The sequence below is a fragment of the Xenopus tropicalis genome, chromosome 1 (genome assembly GCF_000004195.4).
Source record: "Xenopus tropicalis strain Nigerian chromosome 1, UCB_Xtro_10.0, whole genome shotgun sequence".
In the NCBI taxonomy this organism is placed as follows: Eukaryota; Metazoa; Chordata; class Amphibia; order Anura; family Pipidae; genus Xenopus; species Xenopus tropicalis.
In genome coordinates, this window is record NC_030677.2 from 86357005 (window position 1) to 86381298 (window position 24294).

At 39.3% G+C, this 24294-nt stretch overlaps 1 protein-coding gene across 6 annotated transcripts in view; it reads right to left on the bottom strand.

The window, feature by feature from the left end:
• Positions 1-24294, bottom strand: part of wdfy3 (WD repeat and FYVE domain containing 3) — a 206293-nt gene that overhangs the window by 18758 nt on the left and 163241 nt on the right. For all 6 annotated transcript variants that reach the window (XM_012955308.3, XM_012955305.3, XM_004911065.4 and 3 more), the window contains 12 exons: positions 23247-23395; positions 22637-22757; positions 21430-21515; positions 20805-20885; positions 17753-17807; positions 13420-13539; positions 8887-9004; positions 4200-4306; positions 3916-4069; positions 2612-2703; positions 972-1184; positions 447-594 (listed from right to left, as the gene is read on the bottom strand). In XM_012955308.3, coding sequence (XP_012810762.1) covers positions 447-594; positions 972-1184; positions 2612-2703; positions 3916-4069; positions 4200-4306; positions 8887-9004; positions 13420-13539; positions 17753-17807; positions 20805-20885; positions 21430-21515; positions 22637-22757; positions 23247-23395 — 1444 coding nt within the window. The remainder of the gene's footprint in view (positions 1-446; positions 595-971; positions 1185-2611; positions 2704-3915; positions 4070-4199; positions 4307-8886; positions 9005-13419; positions 13540-17752; positions 17808-20804; positions 20886-21429; positions 21516-22636; positions 22758-23246; positions 23396-24294) is intronic.

Here is a 24294-nt window from a genome sequence, read left to right on the forward strand (position 1 = left end):
TACTTATAACTTTTCTAAACTTCATAAAGTACGTTCAGTTCTGGGCCACATCTGAAATGTTGGCAGCTGTGAGTATAGTGTTCTCCAAATTTACTGTATGCAATAAAACCTGTAGATCTATAGCTGTGAATCACGAACACAGTAAATGGTCCAGGAAGTAAACACAGAGGTATTTTAAAGACTATCTTTATTGTAATAGGGCTCCAGACTTGTTTAAAAAAAATAAAACAAATATATGTATGCTGCTTATTATAAATAGGGCACTTTGAAATGCTCCTTTGAGCAAGAAAAATTACCTATCTCATTGAAGGGCCAAGCAAATTGGAACAAAATTTTTGGTATGCAATACTACTAAAATAAGCATTGGTGGACCTTTTTGCTAGATGGGCGGAGTGCACAGTTCTTAAACTTAAAGAAGCTTGAGCTTCCTTAATTATTGCATATACCTTTGACAGGAGCTAAAGAAGGTCTTAGATTGTCCAAATGATGAAAAAATATCTTGTCACATGCAGTCCCAACAGGCAAAGACATTGATGTCAGATCTCCATTTATACGACCTCGGACACGCTTTGGTGGATGAGGTTTTTTAAACAACTGCATTTAGAAAACAGAATTTAACACAAATTTATAGATTGGCTTTGAGCTCCCAAGATCCCAGCAATTAGGGGCCCATTTATTATGCTGTGTAAAACAAAATTTGCACAAAAAACTGTGTAAAAAGCTGTGTAAATAAATGGCAAATTTCACCGTACAAACACCAGATTTTATGCCGTTATTTTATGTCAGTTCCAGAGAAAGAGAAAACATAAAAAATGAACATGTAAAAATATTATGCCGTTTTTTACACAGTGAAATAAATAAGACCCTTAATGTTACAGTCTACTCAGCCATGTTTGTACAGCTTTAGTGAGGAAAAGATTATCGTTGACACAATTTCAATTTTAAACTGCACTGTCCTTGTGGTATATTACCTGTTTAGGTATTTGGCCAAAGTTATTAATGAAGCCTATGGTTGCTGTTTCTTTGAGTGGGTCATTTATGTTGTAGATGTCCACTTGCCCCTCATAGAAAAGATGATGGAAGACATTGACAGCTTCTACAGCTGCAGGACCCTGCTGCTTGTATCCGAAGATAAGATCAATCCATTCGTGTAGGTGGGAGCTGACATAGTCACATTCCAGAGCCTAAATTAGCAGAGAGACTTTATACTGGGACCAAAATATAAATACTATAAAAAATCTGCCAAAAAAAAGCACACTGTGCAATTTTATATGATTTATACGCAGTACTGTATTTATCAAGCATTGCAACTCTAGAGTGGAGTAAATAAAACAATTGCTAGTAAGAGCTTTTCATTCTAGTAATATACAATATTTCAATATTTTATTCTCACAGAACACTGCATGCCAGTGAACATAATTTTTTTACACTAATCAACAGACTATTGCATGTTGAAGTTAAAACCAAATCTCTGCAGTGATTTTGATTAATTAAAATAAAAATACACAAAAAAACTGACTGCAAATGTATATACCCCCTTTAATACATCACACCAAAATTAGCACTGGTAAAGCCAATTCCTGCCCGGAATCATGCAATTTTGGGAAAATGGAGATCATCTGTGTGCTGGCAAGGGTTTTGCAGTTATTGTTATATACATGTATTTGGAAGGTTTTACCTTAGTATTGTGGCATAAACAATGAAGAAATGGAAAGAAAATGGCACGTCTGTTAAGACCAAACCATCCACCAAAAGTGACTAACTGCAAGACTGCAAGACTAATGAGGCCACCAAAAGACCTACGACAACTCTGAATTAAAAAGCATCAGTGGCTGAGATTGGACACAACAACTGTTGTCTGGGTGCTATACTGTACACATTTTTAACAAAGTGTTGAAATAATAAAACTCACATGAGATCTCACCTACAATGAGAAAGTTAAAAGGCAAATGGGATACTCCAATTTAGCTTTTTGACCATCACATTAGCAACACCATGCTTAGTGTAAACCAAAATCATCATAAACATACCATCCCCACCATGAAACCTGTTGGTCACATCTACTGTTGATGGGCACATCTACTAAATACTGACTTGAAGGAGGTGTATATTCTATGTAATAATTTAGGTTTTATCATTGTAAAAAATTCAAATCACTTTGCAGAGATCTTTTTACACTTTGACATGAAAGAGTCTATTTTCGTGGATCAGTGTAAAAAAAAAAACCAAAGCATTTTCATCCACTATCTTCTATGAATATAAAACACAAAAACTATCAAGGGAATGAATAGTTTTTACTAAGTCCTGTATTATAAGTTCATGCATTTCCAAGAAAAAAAGCAATCCACCGAATACTGGGTATGGGACTCAATTCATGCCGGCCCATACTGTTTGTTGTATTTCACAATAGCAGCTGAGCTAATTAACAGCTAACTTTTATCTTTTTTGGATTTAATTAATATAACCCTAGCATGAGACTAGCATTTCTAGTGAATAATTTGAATATATATTTTCTTAATCATATAAATAGAGATTTTGCATGCTAATAAAAAGCACTAGTACTAGAATATTAGGACTAGAATATTTCACAGTTATCTGCCATTTTAGATACCTCTCTATGCACACGAATAAATTCACGGGGGTCTCCCTTGGCCCAGGGTGGAAGGATAACATCACCCAGCTTTGTTCCATTTTGTTTACATCCTAAACGTTGAATCAGAAAAGAAGGATGAAACATAGTACTACTTGCACATGGTTCTATTACACCCTTTGTTCCAATATAAAAATAAGTTTGGCCGTCCCTAGGCTCTGGCACACTTTTTTTTTTTTTTAATATTTATCAAATTTTTATTTTTAAGTCAAAATTTTTAAGTCAAATGACATCTACATAGCGTCCAAGAAAAATTAGTAACAACTTTATTAGCTTTTGTACCACATTATTTTAAATGTCCTCAAAACACTCCATGGGGGTTTAACAAGGTTGTTCCACAGGAGTTCCCTTTCTCTGTATCTCAATACCAGGGAGTGTATCAAGGTAAACATGGAAATGAAAAAGCTAGTGGCACACTTGGTCCATATAACTAAGGCCAGCAGCAGTTATATAATTTCACCATCACAGCAGCAAACACTACAGTTAAACTATTGTGTACTGCCATATGAACTGAAATATGGCTAAAACTACATGAAAAATAAAAGTAGCTCAAGAAAGGGTAGTTTTTATTGCTGGGTAATAGTCACAAATGACCCCCACAACTTTTCCCCTACATGCTTTGAGGTGCCTATGCTTTAAATTGTATAAAAGCAATTAACATTGTAAATCAAGTCCTATGATTTACAGAAATCAAATACTAGCATTTCTCCGCTAGCAGTCAGATACAGTGGAATGTCTGACAGAAATCAAAGGTGGTAACACATTTGAATCACATCTGTATTACTAGAACTAGTATTAAATTGTTGGTTATGCAGGATATTCTGCTACATTTATCTATAAATAAGGCAGCATAGGTAGGCATATTTGTACACTAAAATGACTACAGTTTTTGGATAAAAGGATAGTCACTAACAAAATAACCCCAATGATGTTTTAAGTATGTGCCCATACACAATATTTTATGTAAAAGTGTACAAAAACATACACACATACACTAATATATGTTTTACCTTTTAATTGTTTCACCTGTGTATGTCTATGAATATTCAAACATACATGTATACAGTATCTAGTAGAATTAAGTCTAAACCAAAAAAATGTAGAAAAGTCCAATTGGTTTAGACTTAATTCTACTAGATACTGTATACGCGTATGTTTTTATGTGCATTTAGGATTATCATGTCATGCTGCAATACATAACAGAGACAGCTGCTTTGATATGTGTTTTAATTAGAAGATTATTTTAACATTTTCTTCACACATACCAAGATCAAAATTATTGGAGTTCAGTAGAAATTCTGGTAAGTAAAAGAATTCTGGAATTAGTTCCTTCACGTCAGCCATGTTATGCTTGGAGGCGGAGTACCATGCTTCACGAACACTGTGAAACATTCGGTCAGCAAGATCAAAATGGCCACCCTGTACACGGAAAATATTAGAAAGGGGATTATTAGCCAAAATGGTAAATATAATATGTATTAATCTGCATCAAGTCTGAAATCTCAATATTATTATCATAAATTTGTTTTAATTTTTAAATAAACTTTACCTGAAGTCTAAGGAAGATCTGGGTAAATGGCTCCATCCTGACTAAGTAAGAGGCAACAATCATGGCAGAAGAATAATGAGTTCCATAATGATAAGCTGGTGTCTCCCCTGAAAAAAGAATTGTCATAATTTATTTGCTTACTTTCTGAGGAACAAAACGTTTACCGCAAAAATGTCCAAATGTCAAGAGATTTTGACTTGGAAATGCACATTTGACTGTTTTCAGGTTACAGATGTATTATGCAGTGTAAAAAATGGCAACAAAATTTGGCACACATCGCCAGGCTTCGCTGCATAAAAAACGGTGTAAAATTTTTTACACATTTTTTCTTGTGCTGAAACTTACAGAAAATAACAGTGTAAAATCTGCCGTACAGACAGCAAACTTCTCCATTATTTTACACAGCTTTTTACAAAGTTTTTCTTGGCGAATTTAATTTTACACAGCATAAAGGGTAAGGGGGGCTGGTTCACAGCTTGTACAATCCAACAGATTTGCCGCTTTAGGTGAAGATGCTGGGGAAGACAGCTCTGAGCTGGCATGTATGGAGTGGGCTGACTCTCAGAGCACCCTGGGAGCCGGCACCTCTAATACAGGTGGGGGGAGTAGTGCTAGGAAGGGAAGGCAGGCTATAGTTGTAGGGGATTCAATTATTAGAAAGGTGGATAGGGTAATTTGTCGCAAAGACCCTACATGCCGAACTGTGTGTTGCTTGCCTGGTGCTAGGGTTCGGCATGTGGTGGAACGAGTGGACAGATTGTTGGGAGGGGCTGGGGAAGACCCGGCGGTCTTGGTACACATAGGTACCAATGACAAAGTTAGAGGAGGGGGGGAAGTCCTCAAGAACGATTTTAAAAAGCTAGGTGCGAAGTTGAGGGCGAGGACTTCCAAGGTAATTTTCTCAGAGATATTACCTGTGCCACGAGCAACATTAAGAAGGCAGCGGGAGCTTAGGGAGATTAATGCGTGGCTGAGAGATTGGTGCAGGGAGGAGGGCTTTGGGTTTCTCCAGAACTGGGCTGATTTCTCAATCGGCTACAAGCTCTTTGCCAGGGATGGGCTGCACCTCAATGATGATGGGGCAGCTGCTTTGGGGGAAAAGATGGCTAGAGGGTTGGAGGAGATTTTAAACTAGGAGTGGGGGGGGAGGGTGCAGAGGGAAATTCTGTGGTAGACAGGATAGATGAGGTAGTGGGCATAGTAAGGGAAAATGGGGGAGGAGACTTGCTTCGGGATACTGATAATGGCAGGGAGGCCCATAAGTTGTTTACACGTCATTCTCACGCCGGAACCAGTATTAAATGTATGTTTACCAATGCAAGGAGTCTGACTGGTAAAATGGGAGAGCTGGAGGTACTGGCGTTGGAGCGGAAATATGATGTGATTGGTGTTGCTGAAACTTGGTTGAATGAGTCTCATGACTGGGCAGTTAATATTGGGGGGTATACATTGTTTCGGAGGGACAGGGGCAATAGAAAAGGAGGAGGAGTGTGTCTGTTCATTAAGCAGGAATTAAAAGCAAATATTAGGGAGGAAGTGATGGGGTTAACAGAGGGAGCTGAATCCTTATGGGTTGAGCTTCTCACAGATAGTAAAGAATCTACCAAACTAATTGTAGGGGTATGCTATAGACCCCCTAATGTAAGCGAAGAGGAGGAGGCCCAGCTCCTGTTGCAAATAGAAAAGGCTGCTAGTTTGGGGCAAGTGATAATAATGCGGGATTTTAATTACCCTGATATTGACTGGGGCAATAGTACTGCCAGGACAGTAAATGGGAACAAGTTTATAAACTTGCTGCATGACAACTTTATGTCACAAGTTGTTGAGGAGCCAACCAGGAACCATGCTATACTAGATCTAGTGATCTCTAATGACCCAGAACGTATAGCAAATGTGCAAGTGGTTGAACCCCTGGGTAATAGTGACCATAATGTTATTTCATTTAATGTTTGGTGCAGGAAACAAATTTACACGGGGGGCAACAAAGACAATGAATTTTAGGAAGGCAAATTTTAGCTCCTTAAGGGCAGCGCTTCAGGGCATAGATTGGGGCATTATGTTTTCTGATAAAAACACAGAGCAGAAATGGTTGTCATTTAAAATGATATTAAATCATTACTGTTCTCAATTTATTCCATTAATAAGAAAAAGTAGAAGTGTTAAGAATCACCCTATGTGGCTTAACTCTGAGGTAAAGAAGTTAATAGGGAGAAAAAGGAAAGCTTTTAAGAAATATAAGTCAGAGGGGACAGTAGCTGCGTTTAATGATTATAAACACTATAACAAGTGTTGTAAAACAGCAATCCGGAAGGCAAAGATAGAAAATGAGGAGCGCATCGCGGCCGAGGCCAAGACTAACCCCAAAAAGTTTTTTAAGTATATTAATAGTAAAAAGATGCAGGTTGAGGGTGTGGCCCCATTGAGTTATAGTAACAATATGGTTACAGCGGATACAGAAAAGGCAGATGTGCTTAACCAGTTCTTTTCTTCTGTGTATACAGTAGAGGAGCCAGTGGGCCAAGTCCCACCCAATAGCTGCACTGTTGCCTCAGCTCCAACTACACAGTGGTTGGCACAGGATATGGTGCTTAAAGGGTTACACACGATAAATGTAAACAAGGCACCTGGGCCAGATGGAATACACCCTCGGGTACTGAGAGAGCTAGGGGCAGAATTGCAGTGGCCCTTGTTTCTGATTTTCTCAGACTCTCTTTCATCAGGTATGGTACCTAGGGATTGGAAGAAGGCGAATGTCATTCCCATATTTAAAAAGGGAGTAAGATCTCAGCCTGGCAATTATAGGCCTGTAAGTTTGACATCCGTGGTGGGCAAGTTATTTGAAGGCTTGTTAAGGGATCACATTCAAAATTATGTAGTGGAGAATGCCATTATGAGCAGTAATCAGCATGGCTTTATGAAGGACAGGTCATGTCAGACCAATTTAATTGCTTTTTATGATGAGGTAAGTAAGAAGCTGGACAGTGGGGATGCAGTAGATATAATCTATTTAGATTTTGCCAAAGCATTTGATACCGTTCCCCACAAACGACTGCTTTCTAAACTAAGGTCTATTGGTCTTAGTGAAGCCGTTTGCACATGGATAGAAAACTGGCTACAGGATCGGGTACAGAGGGTGGTTGTTAATGGTACATTCTCTACTTGGAATAAGGTCCTCAGTGGGGTCCCTCAGGGTTCTGTACTGGGTCCACTTTTGTTTAATTTGTTCATAAATGACTTAGGGGAGGGTATTATGAGTAATGTATCAGTGTTTGCAGATGACACAAAACTCTGCAGACCAGTCAATTCTATCCAGGATGTGACATCCCTGCAGCAGGATCTTGACCAACTGGCAATCTGGGCAGCTAAGTGGCAGATGAGATTTAATGTGGATAAATGTAAGGTCATGCACCTGGGATCTAAAAATATGCAAGCCCCGTATACCCTTAATGGGACTGCACTAGGCAAATCCATAATGGAGAAGGACCTTGGAGTCCTTGTAGATAATAAACTTGGCTGTAGCAAGCAATGCCATGCAGCAGCTGCAAGGGCAAACAAGGTTTTGAGCTGTATTAAAAGGGGTATAGATTCACGGGAGGAGGGGGTTATTCTTCCCCTTTACAGAGCGCTGGTAAGGCCCCATCTAGAATATGCTGTTCAGTTTTGGTCTCCAGTGCTCAAACGGGACATTATTGAGTTAGAGAGGGTCCAGAGAAGGGCAACTAAGCTGGTAAAAGGTATGGAAAGTCTCAGTTATGAAGAAAGACTGGCCAAGTTGGGTCTGTTTACACTGGAGAAGAGGCGCTTAAGAGGTGACATGATAACTATGTATAAATATATAAAGGGATCATATAATAACCTTTCTAATGTTTTATTTACCAGTAGGTCCTTCCAACGGACACGAGGGCACCCACTCCGTTTAGAAGAAGGGAGGTTCCATTTAAACATTCGGAAAGGATTTTTTACAGTGAGAGCTGTGAGGTTCTGGAATTCCCTCCCCGAATCAGTCGTGCTGGCTGATACATTATATAACTTTAAGAAGGGGCTGGATGGATTCTTAGCAAGTGAGGGAATACAGGGTTATGGGAGATAGCTCTTAGTACTAGTTGATCCAGGGACTGGTCCGATTGCCATCTTGGAGTCAGGAAGGAATTTTTTCCCCTCTGTGGCAAATTAGAGAGGCTTCAGATGGGGTTTTTTGCCTTCCTCTGGATCAACTAGTAGTTAGGCAGGTTATATATAGGCATTATGGTTGAACTTGATGGACGTATGTCTTTTTTCAACCCAACTTACTATGTTACTACTATGTTACTATGTAATAAATAGGCCCCGATGTGTACAGTGACAGGTTTGTCAAATAATTACTAGCAATATATACAAAGAACACTACTGGGCCAGTGTAATCAAATAAATAATAAAATAGGGTTTGTCAACCACTGTATACAGTGACTCATCTTCCAGTGGAAAAAAAGCTTGCAGTATACTTTTAAACAGAGTGCAGTATATTTTATACAAATTCTCAAGATATTTTGTTAACTTTGGAGCAAATAAATTTCAGAATGCAATAAATGATGATGAATTTTACTTAGCAAAATGCAAGTGTTGTTTTTTTTCATATTCTAAGTTTTATTACATTTCCTAAAATAACTTTTCATAGGCAAAATTGCACAATTATACCAAATTAGCTTACCATTTGGATCCTCCCAGTCCTTGTACCGCTTTTTGTACTGAGCAAGTCGGTCTTCAGTCTGAGCCCCCATTGGTTTAGCCAAATTTCTAAATGTTTTAGGACTGGTCAAATCGAGTTCCTTAATGTAATTCAGGCATAGAAAAGGAGGCATTATATGAAAGCGAATGTATTATGTTCAATCTATTTTTAACAAGGAAATCAACTGAATTTTCTTTGGTTTTATTGGACAAACATAATAAATAATGTATTAAGCAATCACATTACTATGTATTATAATGGAAGGTCATATTTATTCTGAAAATGTAAATGCCAGTCAGTGCTTGAACTGAGCAGCAAATGTTTTGGACCTATCAGGCCATGTTTTTTCATTGTCATTGTCATTTTAATTGTGAAACAAACCAAAATGTGATGACTTTGTAACCTCTACTGAGATGGATACTGCTAAGTCATACATGTATATCCTTTAACTCTTCAGTGTAGAATAGTATAAGAATGATCTCTTTAATAAGTGCTAATGTAGTGAGCCATCCTGGAAAGTTTGCCCATCCAGTGTCAGACTGGGATACCAAAGGCAGCCACCGGAAAAGCAGACAGGAAGGGCCTGCCAATAATTAGCAACTCATGAAAGGCAATTTCTTCTTGCCGAGTATGCCCCATTATTGAGAGGTTCTTTGTAAAAACTGTACTGCTAAATATATCCAAGTACAGTAAGTACTGGTTTATAAAATAATTTACCTTCAAGGATATAAACCAATTTAAACAGAGTTATCAAAGCAACCAGTTTGACAGCTTACGCAAGGACAAATTCAGGTCTAATGCTATTTTGGCAGCTGTATGTTTGTTGTAGCAGGTCAGTGATTCCCAACCAGTGGCTCTGGAGCAACATGTTGCTCACTAACCTCTTGGAAGCTGCTCCAAGTGGCCTTAAAGAAGGTGCTTATTTTTAAATTCCTGGCTTGGAGGCAAGTTGCATAAAAAACAGGTGTATTGCCAAACAGAGCCTCCTAAATAGGAGGCCAATAACAGGCCTTATGTGGCACCCCCATGAAGCTTTTTTATGACTGTGTTGCTCCCTATTTGTTACATTTTAATGTGGCTTGCAGGTAAAAAAAAAGGTTGGGAACCCACGTTCTAGATAGTTCAAGCTGTGTGAAAGTTAAGGGCAAAGTAGTGGATACACACAGATGTATATGCAGTGTGCAGGCGAAACTCTATCCCTGTGCTCTTTACAGCCTGACCTATATGGTTGTTTTGGGCTGATGCATCCATCTTAGTCATATCTCTTATAATACGTAGCGCTCCTCTTAACATGTGCAAATTCTTCCTACCAGTCTTCTCTTGCTTGGACAATAAATTTGGCCAGTCTTTTCCCTAAACCCAACACCCCAGTCTTAAATTAACTTTTTCCTATCTTTCTCACGTGATATTTATTAATGATTTGGCTTTCCTCAGGTACTTTCCATCTTTTTTTAAAGTAACAATCTTCCACTTTTTAATTTAAGTTAAAAACCTAAAAATACTCAGGGCGAAAATGAAAAGACAAGTAAGACGGCTAGTAGAGTTAATTGTGCTTCAGAAAGGTGTAAGGTTAGTGCCTTGGGCTTCCTCCAGTTAACTATCTAATTGCTGCACAGAACTAACTAGTCTAAAGATTACATAAAATTTTAGCAAAACTGGCACTGCGTTCCCTTCCCCCGTCTCTTTCCCATTCTGTTCTGCTCCCTCTTTCCCTGTCTACCTTATTTGCCATCTTCATTCTCCCCCCTTTGCCTTCTCTGCTTTCTGCTTCCCCTTTTCCTTCCCCAGTTTTTTTAATACTGTATTTTCTTATGCCTCCATGGCCTTCATCTACACCTTATCTCATTACAGCACCACCTTTAAACCTCACTCCCCTGCTGCCATGCTCCCAACTGCTCCTGCACCTGTAACCATTTCTGTACCACCTTCTCCCAAAGTTTTTAACTGTGTAACTAGACATTATGAAAACAGTGCAGAGTGAAATCTTTCATTAGAGAAATGCAAACAAGCAAAAATGTGGCAAGGACAGAAAAGCCCAGGAAGGCCCAACAAGACCAGGGCCCACTGGGATTTTGCCCTTGGTGGGCCAGTCCGACCCTGGCTTCATCTGTTAGTATCCATGCAATTAGTATAACCATGTATAGCTATCTGCATAATATAAAAGTTGAGCCTGACAATATGCCCCAGGACTTTGCGGACTCTTTTAAGAGCAAAGTCGATTCTACCCGTAAATTTTCCTGACCTTCAGATACCAACAATCTCAACATTCATAAATCTCCTCTTTCCGTATTCAGCTCCTTTGATCCTGTAAGAGTCAGAAGTTTCCCAGGTTCTCCATTCCTCTCCGCCTTCTACTTGCTCACTGGATCCTATTCCCTCATCACTACTAAAAGAGTGTGACCCTGCCTTAACTTCAGCTCTTACTCACATATTCAATAATTCTCTGACCTCTGGTACTTTCTCCTCTCTATTTAAACAAGCCTGTGTCAAGCCCATTCTTAAAAAGGCTACATTGGATCTGTCCTGTCTATCACTATCATTCAGTCTCTCTCCTAATTCTAGCCTCCTGGAATGTCTCGTCTTTTCTCATGCCACTAACTTCCTCTGCACCCATAATCTGCTGGACCCTATGCAGTCTGGTTTTCAGCCTGCTCACTCCACTGAGACAACCTTATGTAGAGTTGCAAACAATCTACAGTCTGCCAACGCCAAAGGACACTACTAAGTTCTCATTCTCCTGGACCTATCCTCTGCTTTTGACTCTTTGGACCATTCTGTTCTTATGTAAGTTCTCTATTCTCTGGTTATCTGGGATCAAGCTGCTCTGTTGCTTTTGCTAACAAATCCTTTTCCCTGGTTCAGCTTAGTGTGGGAGTGCCTCAAGGTTCTGTACTTGGTCCTTAGCTTTTCTTCCTGTATACTCTATCTTTAGGAGATCTTATCTCTTTGTTTGGTCTTAAATATCACTTATATGCAGATGACATCCAGATATAGTTAGACACTCCACTAACCACTGATGTTCAAACTCAGATTGCTAACTGCCTCCTGGCTATCTACTCCTGGATGAACCAACGCCACCTCAAACTTAACCTAGCTAAAAAAGATGGTCTTCCCGCCCAAACCTATCCCTTCTCCTCTTTTCACCATTACTATTGATGGCATGACCAGTAACCCTGCCTGGGAGTTATCTTTGACCAGTCCCTCTCCTTCTCTAACCATATTCATAACTGCCATAACCTGATGCATTTTCCTCTACAATATTGCCAAAATATGCCCCTTTCTTTCACAAGCTACTGCTAAAAAACTAATCCATGCCCTTCCCTGCTTGGATTACAGCAATCTCCTACTAACTGGTCTCCCACACTCCCACCTCTCTCCACAACAATCAATCTTAAACTCTGCTGCTAGGATCCTCCTGCTGTCTCCCAAGAGGGAACCTGTTCAGCCCCAAGTAATCTCTCTAGCATGGCTGCCTGTTAAGCAAAGGATAGCATAAAAAACCCTTCTTCAAAGCCCTTCACTCCTCTGCTCCTCTCTACATTTCTTTACTGGTCTCCATGTACAATCCTGGTCATCTCCTCCGCTCCTCTCACAGCCTCTGTCTTTTTACACCATCCACACCAACTGCTCTCTCTTTTTCTTAAAGGAGAAGGAAAGGCTAAGTCACTTGGGGGTGCCAAAATGTTAGGCACCCCCAAGTAACTTAAATCGCTTACCTTGTACCCCAGGCTGGTGCTCCTGTTAGAAGAAAACCGCACCAGCCCGTGGTACCATGAGCGAACACTTCCTCCTTCCTGTTTCTTCTGCCAGCGAAATCCCTGGGCCAGCGCATGCGCAGCAGAGTGAAAAGCCAACTTTTTTTTGTTGTTAAAGTTCGGCTTTTCTCTCTACTGCGCGTGGGTGAAACAGTAAGACGGAAGCGGTCGCAGCTACCCTGGCTGGTGCGGTTCTCTCCTAACAGGGGCACCAGCCCGGGGTAAAAGGTAAGCGATTTAAGTAACTCGGGGGTTCCTAACAATTTGGCACCCCCAAGTGACTTAGCCTTCTTCTCCTTTAAACCTTTCTATCTTGCTTACCTCTGGAACTATCCCTGAATTCCTCCATAGGAAACACTCACTCTCTTTAAGGAAAAACTCAGATGCTACATTCTGGAGCACTAAAACATTATTTTATTTTATCTAGTTCTGCCCTTAAGGGAAAATGCCCATAACTTGTGCACTCTTACCTACCAATTTGTGCCTGTATGTTACATGGTGCTTTGGATTGTAGGCTCTACAGGGCAGGGACCTATATCCTACTGTGTCTTAATTATAACACTTGTCTTCCCTGTGTGTAATAGTGTATATGGTAAGATTGCACAGCGCTGCGTATTATTGTAGAATAAAGTTATACCTACATGAAAATTACAGTTACATTCAAATATTTTTAAATTTTTTCAAGTATACAATCTTTAGAAGACAGAGAACCATTTATATGATTTGTAAATAGTTTACCAATGTAGAAAGCAACTATTACCTCAGAGTCAAAATCTGCAAGAATCCATGGGAAGACTGGGTACTGCATGAGATCATTATATGATCTGCCTGCCAGGGTGTTTAAGTGCATAAGATACTGAAAATTACTGATTTCTCCTCTCTGAAATAAACAAAACAAATATTATATACATATAGTAACTACAGTAGTAGTAATAAACAGGGCATATACAGTCATCTATATTTAAAGAGACAACTACATCATATGGTGGACATACTTTACATTTATTTATAAATTATATTGGTTCAGAAAACAAAAGAAATGGTAGCAACAGTACTGTTTTGTACAAGAAAGATTATATTCTAGTGTGTACAAAGCCATGAACATTATTAAGTGCACAGTGCAGGTTAAATAAGTTATTTGGGTTAAAAAAAGACCATCATGTTCATTCATTCCAAGTGAACCTGGCACACACAAACCTATACTGTATACTGTCGCATACATAAACTAATATAGTTTAGTTAAATAGCCTTCTATATTATGCTTGTTCAAGGTATCATTCAAGCCTTTCTTAAAGGCATTAACAGAATCTGCCATCACTCAGAAGGGAATTCCACCACCTCACTGTCCTCACTGAAAAACCACCTACGCTGCTTCAAATGAAAGTTGAGTTTCTCTAATCTAGAGGGCTGGCCTCTGGTGTGCTGATCCTTTTTATGAGGAAAAAAAAGAAAAAGCCCTATCTGTCTATAACCCCTCTAATGTACTTGTACAGAGTAATCATATCCCCTCACAAGTGACTTTTTTCCAGAGAAAACAAACCAAACCTCGACAGTCTAACCTCATAGCTTAAATCTTCCATAATCTTTACCAGTTTAGTTGCATGTCTCTGCATTCTCTCCAGCTCATTAATATCCTTTATAAAGTGATAATGACACTAAAAATCTACTCTACTGGTAAATAGATAAAACAATTCTACTGGGTTTATCTAATGTTTAAATAATTTTTTTAGCAGACTTAAAGGAAACATTTTATATAAAGTTCATATTCAGTTATAATATTCATCCTCCCTCAAAATGTGAAATGATGCAGAAAGAAAGATGTTTTGAAAGCATTTTACCTACTAAAACTGCCATTATACGAGAGCTGCATACACAAGCTCACTGATCAGAAGTCAGAGCCAAATGAGACATGGGAGTGTCGGTTTAGTCTCCCACAGGAAGTGGTCACAGCACTGACTGACAGGCTTTACTCAGCAGCAGCAGGGAAAACCCCTCCCTCCTTCTGTGTCTCTGCTTGTGCTGCTGCCAGGGGGGGGGAGGGGGGGTGAGAGGAGCGAGTAGAGCAGGAACGGACTGTCTGTGAGCTCACTAAGCCCCACCCACTCTATGAATATTCGAAGAGTCTAAACCGGAAGCTGGCATAAGGTCTAGGTAGAGCAGTTTTCAAGCAGTTATGGACATATTTGAACCCAAAGGTATTAAAATAAAAGCACCTTCTATTTTACAGTTTTTTACATGGTTTAGTGCATTGTAAAAATTTATGCTATATATCCCCTTTAAAGGAGTAGGAAAAGCTAAGTCACTTGGGGGTGCCAAAATGTTAGGCACCCCCAAGTGACTTTAATCACTTACCTTTTACCCCAGACTGGTGCCCGTTAGGCCGTTAGGAGAAAACAGCACCAGCCCAGGGTACCATGAGCGAGCGCTTCCTTCTTCCTCTTTCTTCTGCTGGCGCATGTGCAGTAGAGTGAAAAGCCGACTTTCTTGTTAAAGTTCCACTATTCACTTTACTGCGCATGTACCTCTCCTTTAAGGTATGGAGATCCAAATTACAGAAAGATCCCTTATCTGGAAAACCCCAGGTCCTGAGCATTCTGGATAACCTGTACATTAAAAATTGCCTATAGGTCACATTAAGAGTCTTTTGCTTTTGTAACTAATTGTTACTTGAAGGTTCTTAACCTGACTGTTTTGCCAACTTGACTGTGCCTTTCTCAACCTGTCAGTTATAGCTTCTAATGCTAACAATCTTCTACTGCACAAATATGGCAGCCCCTTTATAGCGGGACATGGGGCATTAGACAGGTCATGTAACGGCACCAGGCAAATACTTTTAAGGGAATATTAGGAATAGCATGCAAAGCCAATGTTATGATTATGTTATAATTTCATATAATTTCTGTTGTCAGTATCTTTTTAAGGACTGGAGCCCAAAACTTCACTGCATACTCAAGGTGATGCCTTACCAGAGACCTATAAAGGGGCAAAATTATGTTTTCATCCCTTGAGAACTTTTTCAGTAGTAGCCACTGAATGGCATTGCCTGGTATTAAGGATCCTTCTCAATTAAGGATCTCCCCAAATAACACTATCATTTAGTGCAGTGCTGTCCAACTGGCAGCCCTCGACCCCCCTCTGTGTGGCCCCCCACCTGTCTGGCTGCTTTGATGGCTTAACTTTGTGTAAGATTTAAATGGTATCCGTACTGAGATTAACTGGCCCACTGCATGGTTATCACCTCAGATTCAGGCTGTAAACCCTCTGTATTGTTTAAAAATGTAATCCCCCGGTGTTGTTCACACCTTTAATCCCTGCATTGTTCACCCCCTGCAGTGTTCACACCTCAGGCTCAGGCTGTAATCACCCACATTGTTCACCTCTTCCCACCTCAGACATTGTATGTACTGCCTGACCTATGCTGCCTGTGTATAGGCAGCAAAGGGTAGGCAGAGTATGGCACATAGGCAGCATAGGGCAGGGAGGGTATGGCACACACAGGCAGCATAGGACAGGCAGAGTATGGCACACACAGGCAGCATAGGACAGGCAGAGTGCTGCCTGTGTGTGCCATACTCTGCCTACCCTATGCTGCCTGTGGGAGGTGAACCTGGCAGGGGTTAGTTCTGGGAGTTTGTTAGCAGTTGGAAATTAAATGGTCCCTAAGGTGTGTAATTATATGCTGGGGGTTGCTGTGCTATCCACAGGGGAGGAGGAGGCAGCATATGGATTTAAGGGGGTGTCTTAATATGACGTAATATAATTCTTTAACATATGAATGATGGTTGATATCCCTGCAGCGACCATTGTGATAAAATGGGTGTGGTTTGAAGTGGGTGTGGTTTAAAATGGGGGAGTGGCCAACACTAACTTCATTAGCGGCCCTCCACCATGTATGCGATAGAAATTCCGGCCCTTGGCACCGCAGAAGTTGGACAGCACCGATTTAGTGTATAACTCCCACTTATATTATTTCTACAAAAGTGCATAACATTCAACATTGAACATTGTTTTCCATTTTGCTGCCCAGTTTTTCAAATTTTGTCAAATCGCTCTGCAAAGTCGCAGCATCCTGCATGGAACTTATAGTTTTGCACAATTTAGTGTCATCAGCAAAAATAGTTGTACCTACCATCTGCAACTGACAATTGGCTTTTTTCTTAACCCACAAAGAGTAATAATCCCTATGTGATTAACTACAGTGGCTAAATTGCTACTTGAGAAGTACTTATAAACCACACAGAAAAATGGAACATATACTTACAGCACTCAGCTTACACCACTAAAACATAACTATAACAGTTTAAAAGTACAGGTATGGGATCTGTTATCCAGAATGCTTGAGATGCGGGTTGTTTCACATATGGGATCTTTCTATATTTTGGATCATCTAAAAAAATCATTTAAATATAAAAATAAACCCAATAAAATTGTTTAACCTCCAGTAAGGTTTAATTGTATCTTAGATGAGATCAAGTAGAAGGAACTGTTTTATTATTACAGAGAAAAAGGAAATCATTATTAAAAATTAAAATTATTTGCTTATAATGGAGTCTATGGCAGCTGGCCGATCAGTGATTTGGAACTTTTTGAATAATGGGTTTCATATGTGTAATAAAAAAGTATGCATTGCTAATGTAAATAAAACAGGAATTTACACTCCCCCCCCACCCAAATTCTATGTTGGCAAGGTAGCAGGCTGTTGCCAGTGTAGGGGTTAATTCTAGGCCTGCAGAAAAAAAGAATCAGTCCTATGTGGCACCAGTCTAAAGGGTCAGGTTACAGTGCCTGTACATTTTCTTAGGTAGGATGGGCTCCAGGGGGCCTGTATCGCTAGTGCAGAGAGTACAATTGGAAATTGGGCACTTAAAGTTACCCAGAGCAGATTTTTTCCACCCCTTGGGTGCCGCTGTCACCTGAGGAGAGTTCCTTAACTCAGAATACTTGGAAATGTCCAAAAAAAAGAAAAAAACCCCCCCAAAAAAAACTATAATCACAGAACAGCAAAACATTAACAGGATTAATACTACCAATTAAACTGAAAATGTTGCCATTTTAACTTTTGCAAAAAAAAATAATCTTTTGAACACTCTTACCTCCCATCTTTGTGTTACAGATTTTTCTCCAACTAATGTGCTAAGGAGTCCCGATCTAAAATGCATTAAAAAAAGAAAATCCAAGTTACTGGTTTCTTTCACTTAGTTTTGATATTTTTACAATCTATATTTGTTTTTAACTTTTAATGGGGTGGTATACACACACCCACACACCCCCACCCACACCCCCACCCCCACCCACACCCACACCCACCCACACCCACACACACCCACACACACACATGAGTTCTTCCATTTATTTTTGGCACTGCATAAATACTGGAAAAATGCTTGCTTAGTAGAGAAATTCATATACACATTTAATTATCTTAAAAGATCAGCATTGCATAAAAGAATAAAAAGCCAAAGTTAGACAAACATGAAATAAAAAAAAAAAAGATTTCTAGCTTGACAGAAAAAGGGATTTGTTATATACACAATACCGTATATACTCGAGTATAAGCCGACCCACGTATAAGCCGAGGTACCTAATTTTACCTAAGAAAACGGGAAAAACTTATTGACTCGAGTATAAGCCGAGTGTTTGGTCCTTGCAAGGTAAATAATTGGATTTCTAGTGCACAGATAAGCAGAATTCCATTATGCTAGAGGATTACCGGTATCTGTGGACTGGTAAATTAAAAATATAATAACAACCCTGTTTAACAAGCCACTATGATTAACAGTCTTGAAATATAATAAAAAACCTACATTTATTGAGGCATACCTAAAATATCCACAACCCATAAAAACATGTCTGGAGGTAAAGGGGCCCCTTCCTCTATTCAATAACAATTTGTTGCAAATGTCTGCTTTTAATCAGCATTAAAAAAGGGACAACTATAGCCACCAGATAATCTGAGAATCTCAAATTTTAATTACCGTACAAATGCTCCCTCCCTCTCAACCTGCCACACTCCCATCGGGCACGAGAATATCCAGAAGTGATGGTCTCCATTAGCGCAGACATTGGTATGCAATAAGTTAGGTGCATCCAGGTGGTAAAGGCTGCTGATATCTGCGGGAACGGGAAGTGCTGGCAGGGCAGAAGTGTGCAGGAAGGGGGGCGCGTGACGTCACATCCGCCCGAAGTGCGCAGTACTAGGAAGCCTGGCAGCGGCGGCTCTGGCACTGGCAAAGGCTGCTGATATCGGCGGGAACGGGAAGCGCTGGCAGGGCAGAAGTGTGCAGGAAGGGGGGCGCGTGACGTCACATCCGCCCAGAAGCGCAGTATTATGAAGCCTGGCGGCGGCTCTGGCACTGGCAGGGGAGGCGGTAAGATCTGTACTTTGGCTTGAGTATAAGCCGAGTTTGAATTTTTCAGCCCTTTTTCGGGCTTATACTCGAGTATATACGGTAAATCCTTTTTTGAGAGTGCTGCAATGGAAGGGTTATTGCATCCTTCTCTTTAGGAGGCAGGATGACAATGAACACTTTAGGCTTGGCATTCCATTTCCTGCCTTCATTAAAGGAGAAGGAAAGGTAAAAACTAAGTAAAGTAAGCTTTATCACCCTTCCCCCCATAGGAATGTGGATCTGAGACAATCAGCAGGAAGCTTCCTCATAGTCTTACTAACTGAGCATGTACACTGGTCTTGGTGCAGGAGCGAGGCATTATGGGAACTTTCATTAAGGAGCTCAGCGTTTTTATATGAGGAGACTTAAGGGCACTATTGAGGCAACTGAAAGTATGCCTGCAGCTTGAGATTAACTATTTATTAGTCTTTCCTTCTCCTTTAATAAAAGAGATAGTTCAATCAAAAATATACATTTATTAACAAACACTATTGACACATACAGTATCTACAGAAAAAGCAAACATGCAAAATACAAAACAGCACTAAATCTGAGTACAATATATAACTGATATTTAAAAAGATAATTATAAATGTGGTTATGTTACATATAATCCCACTGCCTCCCTTATACTCTTCCTTCCATTGAGCCAGGCATCTCTGTACTCCTGGAACACACTAACTAAAACTTAACCCATGCTATTAACCTAGAGATTGACCATTGGTTCATGTGTCAAGTTCTCCCCATGTGAAAGTCTCCCCATATTTCACCTGTTCAGATGATCAGAAGCCAAACAGGAAAAAAAAAACGCTGAGCTGAAAGAAAGTTCCTATAATAACTCACTCCTGCACCAAGACCCAGACCAAGTATACATGCTCATTTTGCAAGACATTGGGGCACATTTACTAATCCACAAATCCGAATCCCGAATGGGAAAAAATCGGATTGGAAACTGAATTTTGCGGGTTTTTTCGTAGCCGTCGCGACTTTTTCGCGAATTGTCGCAACTTTTCCGCCACCGTCACGATTTTTTCGTATTGAGCAATTGTAAACGGCGGAAAAAACAATCTGACGACGGCGATGAAAAAGTCGCGACAATTCGCGAAAAAGTCGCGAAGGCGACGAAAAAGTTGAAAAGTGAATTATACTCCTCTAGATATAGATGGATTGTGCTTAAAAAAAAGTTGTATTTCAGAATGATCTATTGAGAAATTCCAACAAAACCCCACTAGCCCCGCCCATCTGTTCCACTTCCTGCTGGCTGAATTCTCTGGATGAGAAGGGGAGCCGGCGGCCCTCCGTGCACTGCACTGTAGGATAGGAACCAATCAGCAGCTAGGCTGACCTGATAGGGAACTGAAGCCAGTCTTTGCTTGTGTGAGTGCAGGGCTGTGATTGGCTCTCCCCCTCCTACTGTGCTTCTGGCAGGGACTGTTAGGACACACCCACTCTTCATTTCACACTGGACGGAGAAGTGATAGGATCTATAGGGAGTTCCAATAAAGGCCATTTTTACATTGAGGATTTGCTGGCACAAAGGGAAACCAGCACTGTATATTATTCATAATTACCTACAAAATTAGCGGTTTTCCCATTTATCCAATATGTCTCCTTTAAGTCCCTTACCTTTCCATGCAAACACAAATGAAATGAAAATCTTACAACTGTCAAGTTCTTTAACATCAACTTTATCTATACAAAACCATAATCACATGGTATGTATGCATTGTTTAAAATGGTAAAGAAAGTTACCTACCCTTGTTCAACACTGGTGTTTGGGCGCTGCCCTGACACAGATTCAGAACTGTCTGTCAGGGAAGGAACAACAGCCAAGAACCTAGTAGGAATTGCAACAAGAAATGTGAAACTTACATTTGGTGCATATTAAGTTATGCCAATGTACCTTATACACTTGATGCTTTAGTTATTTTATGTATTGCAAGGGCATAGAAATTTGCTATTTGTGAAGAAACAAAAAAAACTGACATCACAAATGCAGTAAATGAGAATATAGTTTGTCTTTGGCACAAATAAAAAAACATACAAATAAATTTCCAGTCTTTAATAAGCTAGCAATTCCTTTGATTATTAAGGTAGAACTCAAGATCTACCAAAAGTTATGAAAACAGATGGCACCATTCAAGAGACAGATAACCCAGGGCAATACATTGCACTTCTCTGGGATGGAAGGCTAAGCTTTTATAGTCTTCTGACTATTTAGTTATGATCATGGATAGTTTATGAAAAATCATTTTCACCTAAGATTAGAAATGTCAGCCTTACTGAAGCTAGTAGCTGCTGCTTGTTTGAATATACTGGTTATTGTTTAATAATAATGTAAAGGCATAAACTTGGTTGTACCTTGCTTTACATAGACATACCTTTGATAGACTTTATTTCTGACTCCTTTTTGAAAAGCCAGCAAATAATTTCGTCCATCTCCAGAAAACACTTCCACAGCAATCGGCTATAAAATAAGGGTATATGTTGAAGTATTATTATTCATATTAATTAAACATTTGGTAAAATAACTGGACTAGTATTTTTTTTCAGAAATATTGTATTAGATTGGTTTACCCATTTAATTTGTCTGCTGATTCTCTTGGACAGAGAGGCAAATGCAGAAAATATGCTATTATTAAGTAAATTATGTAATTAACAAATTGGTAAGGAACAATATACACGGTAGTGAAACAAGCCTTTTTGTGAAACTAATGGGGCCAATGCAGACAATTGGGCGCTATTTATAAAGTGTAGGTGGAGTAAAAGTGAAGACCTTAATAATTGTTGCCAATGTTACCAGCTTTCCATATTTATAAAGCATTGCTTTATATTTAAAGATCTTTAAAGGGGATGGAAGATTTAAGCTATGAGGTTAGACTGTCGAGGTTGGGGTTGTTTTCTCTGGAAAAGAGGCGCTTGCGAGGGGACATGATTACTCTGTACAAGTACATTAGAGGGGATTATAGGCAGTTGGGGGATGTTCTTTTTTCCCATAAAAACAATCAGCGCACCAGAGGTCACCCCTATAGATTAGAGGAACAGAGCTTCCATTTGAAGCAGCGTAGGTGGTTTTTCACGGTGAGGGCAGTGAGGCTGTGGAATGCCCTTCCTAGTGATGTGGTAATGGCAGACTCTGTTAATGCCTTTAAGAGGGGCCTGGATGAGTTTTTGAAGAAGCAGAATATCCAAGGCTATTGTGATACTAATATCTACAGTTAGTATTACTGGTTGTATATATATAGTTTATGTATGTGAGTGTATAGATTGGTTAGTATAGGTTGTGTGCTGGGTTTACTCGGATGGGTTGAACTTGATGGACAATGGTCTTTTTTCAACCCTATGTAACTATGTAACTATGTAACTATGTAACATCCACTGTAACCAAATTTGTCATTTTAGACACCGAGAAATACTGTACCTATGTACAGTATTTCTCGGTTGCATGAACACTCCACTGGCTGAAAAATGCCAGTGCAGAAAATAAACTGTGTGCCAAATGTTAATATTGTTTGAATTTTTAAATACAGAAAAATAAATTAAACTGGTTGTTTAGAAAATGAAATATTTTATTGTGGAATCATTCACCTGTAACAAGTATCTCCTTTTATGAACTTCCTTTATATCTTCATAAGCAAAGATACTACAGTTTCTTTTCAGCTGGCTGGGACCTTGTCTTGCTCCACGTGGAATAATTGGTTCATGCATGCTGTTAAGGTAGAAAGCCACATTCCTCATTACACAAAAGATCTTTAACTTTCTGCCCACGTACTCTACAAACCATTTAGTAAGCCCTAGCCGTAGTAAATATCAGCTGTTCTGAAATATAGTACAATGCATCATTTGAAGGTAAATGGGGAAAAAATAAAAATGGAACAGCTTTAATATCAGGAACATCTTTTTTTATTTAGATCATAAACAATTCCAAAGGCTGTTTCAAAGGTTATTTTATTTTACATTTTATAATTTTTTTTTATTGAGAAACAGCATTTTCATGATTTCCAAGCAAGCCTTCTACATTCACATCACATTTTGGGATATCCAAACACATATATGAATTGCTAAACTGAACTGAACCTATTTTTTGACCCCATCTATTTTCAGATGATGTACCTATATACACCCAGGTTTATATATACTTAAAAAAAAAAAACACAACAACAAAGTGTGTTTGTAGTTTTAATAAAAGATCACTTACTTTACTGGTAGTGTTTCAATATCCCGGATTTCTCTGGTGACAGTCATTGTAAATCCATCAACAACATAGAAATGTTCTTTGCCAAAGAGCAGGAGGCCTTCACTAGTATCCAGACCTTGGACCCTTGCACAGCGATACATGTGCTGAATCTAAAAACAGTGTTCAAAAACACATCATAATTTCAACTACATTATTTACTACTATTTAATTACAGCAAAGACAGAGCAGGCAGAATTGGCTTTTAGCTAACAATAAAGCCAGAATTTTATTTGCAGTGAAATTATTACAGACAGAAAGGAGTGCAGATAAGTAGTTCCATTTCCCAGAAAGGTGAATATTTTTTTAATGTATCACAACACAAAGAGGGTAGAAAAATCCATGACAAAAGAAAGTGATCCACTATTCCTTTCCACTTCCCCTTTATTTGGCATTCCATTCAGGTTATGTTTAATACTACTATGATGATGGGGGATATATATATAATTCAAACACTCATTTTTCTTTCACTCCATGCCCCCCATAGCAGACTTCTAAATGGATTGTTGGGAAGCAGTAAGTGACTATTTTTTCTCAACTCCAAGTTGAATAAATTGAAAAAAAAAAAAAAAGTATATTTGTTGTCTTTTTTATATGACAAGAGATCTGACCAAAATGGCACTGCATAAACTTAGTATCTTTTTATTGCACCTTTGCTATATGTGTATTTCCTATGGGTAGACTGGTACCTCTTACGTTACCACCTAGGGTGGACAATACTTGGTACACTATACAAAGTGATCACACATGGTTTCAAGAGCATAATGTGGGTGCACTCATAAAGTTAGAAAAATTATCAAATTAATAAGTTTGAATGGGAAAGATCCCATTCTTTGTAGCAAATGTTTACATACCAAATAAACGTCCTACACCTTTCTGGACAAATGTCTGTGTTAAGGTTGCCATACACGGCCAGATTTCAGCTGCCTATTCAAGCTAATCTGCCCATGTATGAGCATCACCGGCGGGCCTACTTGACCAACATCTGACATAAAATCGGCTAGATCTCTAC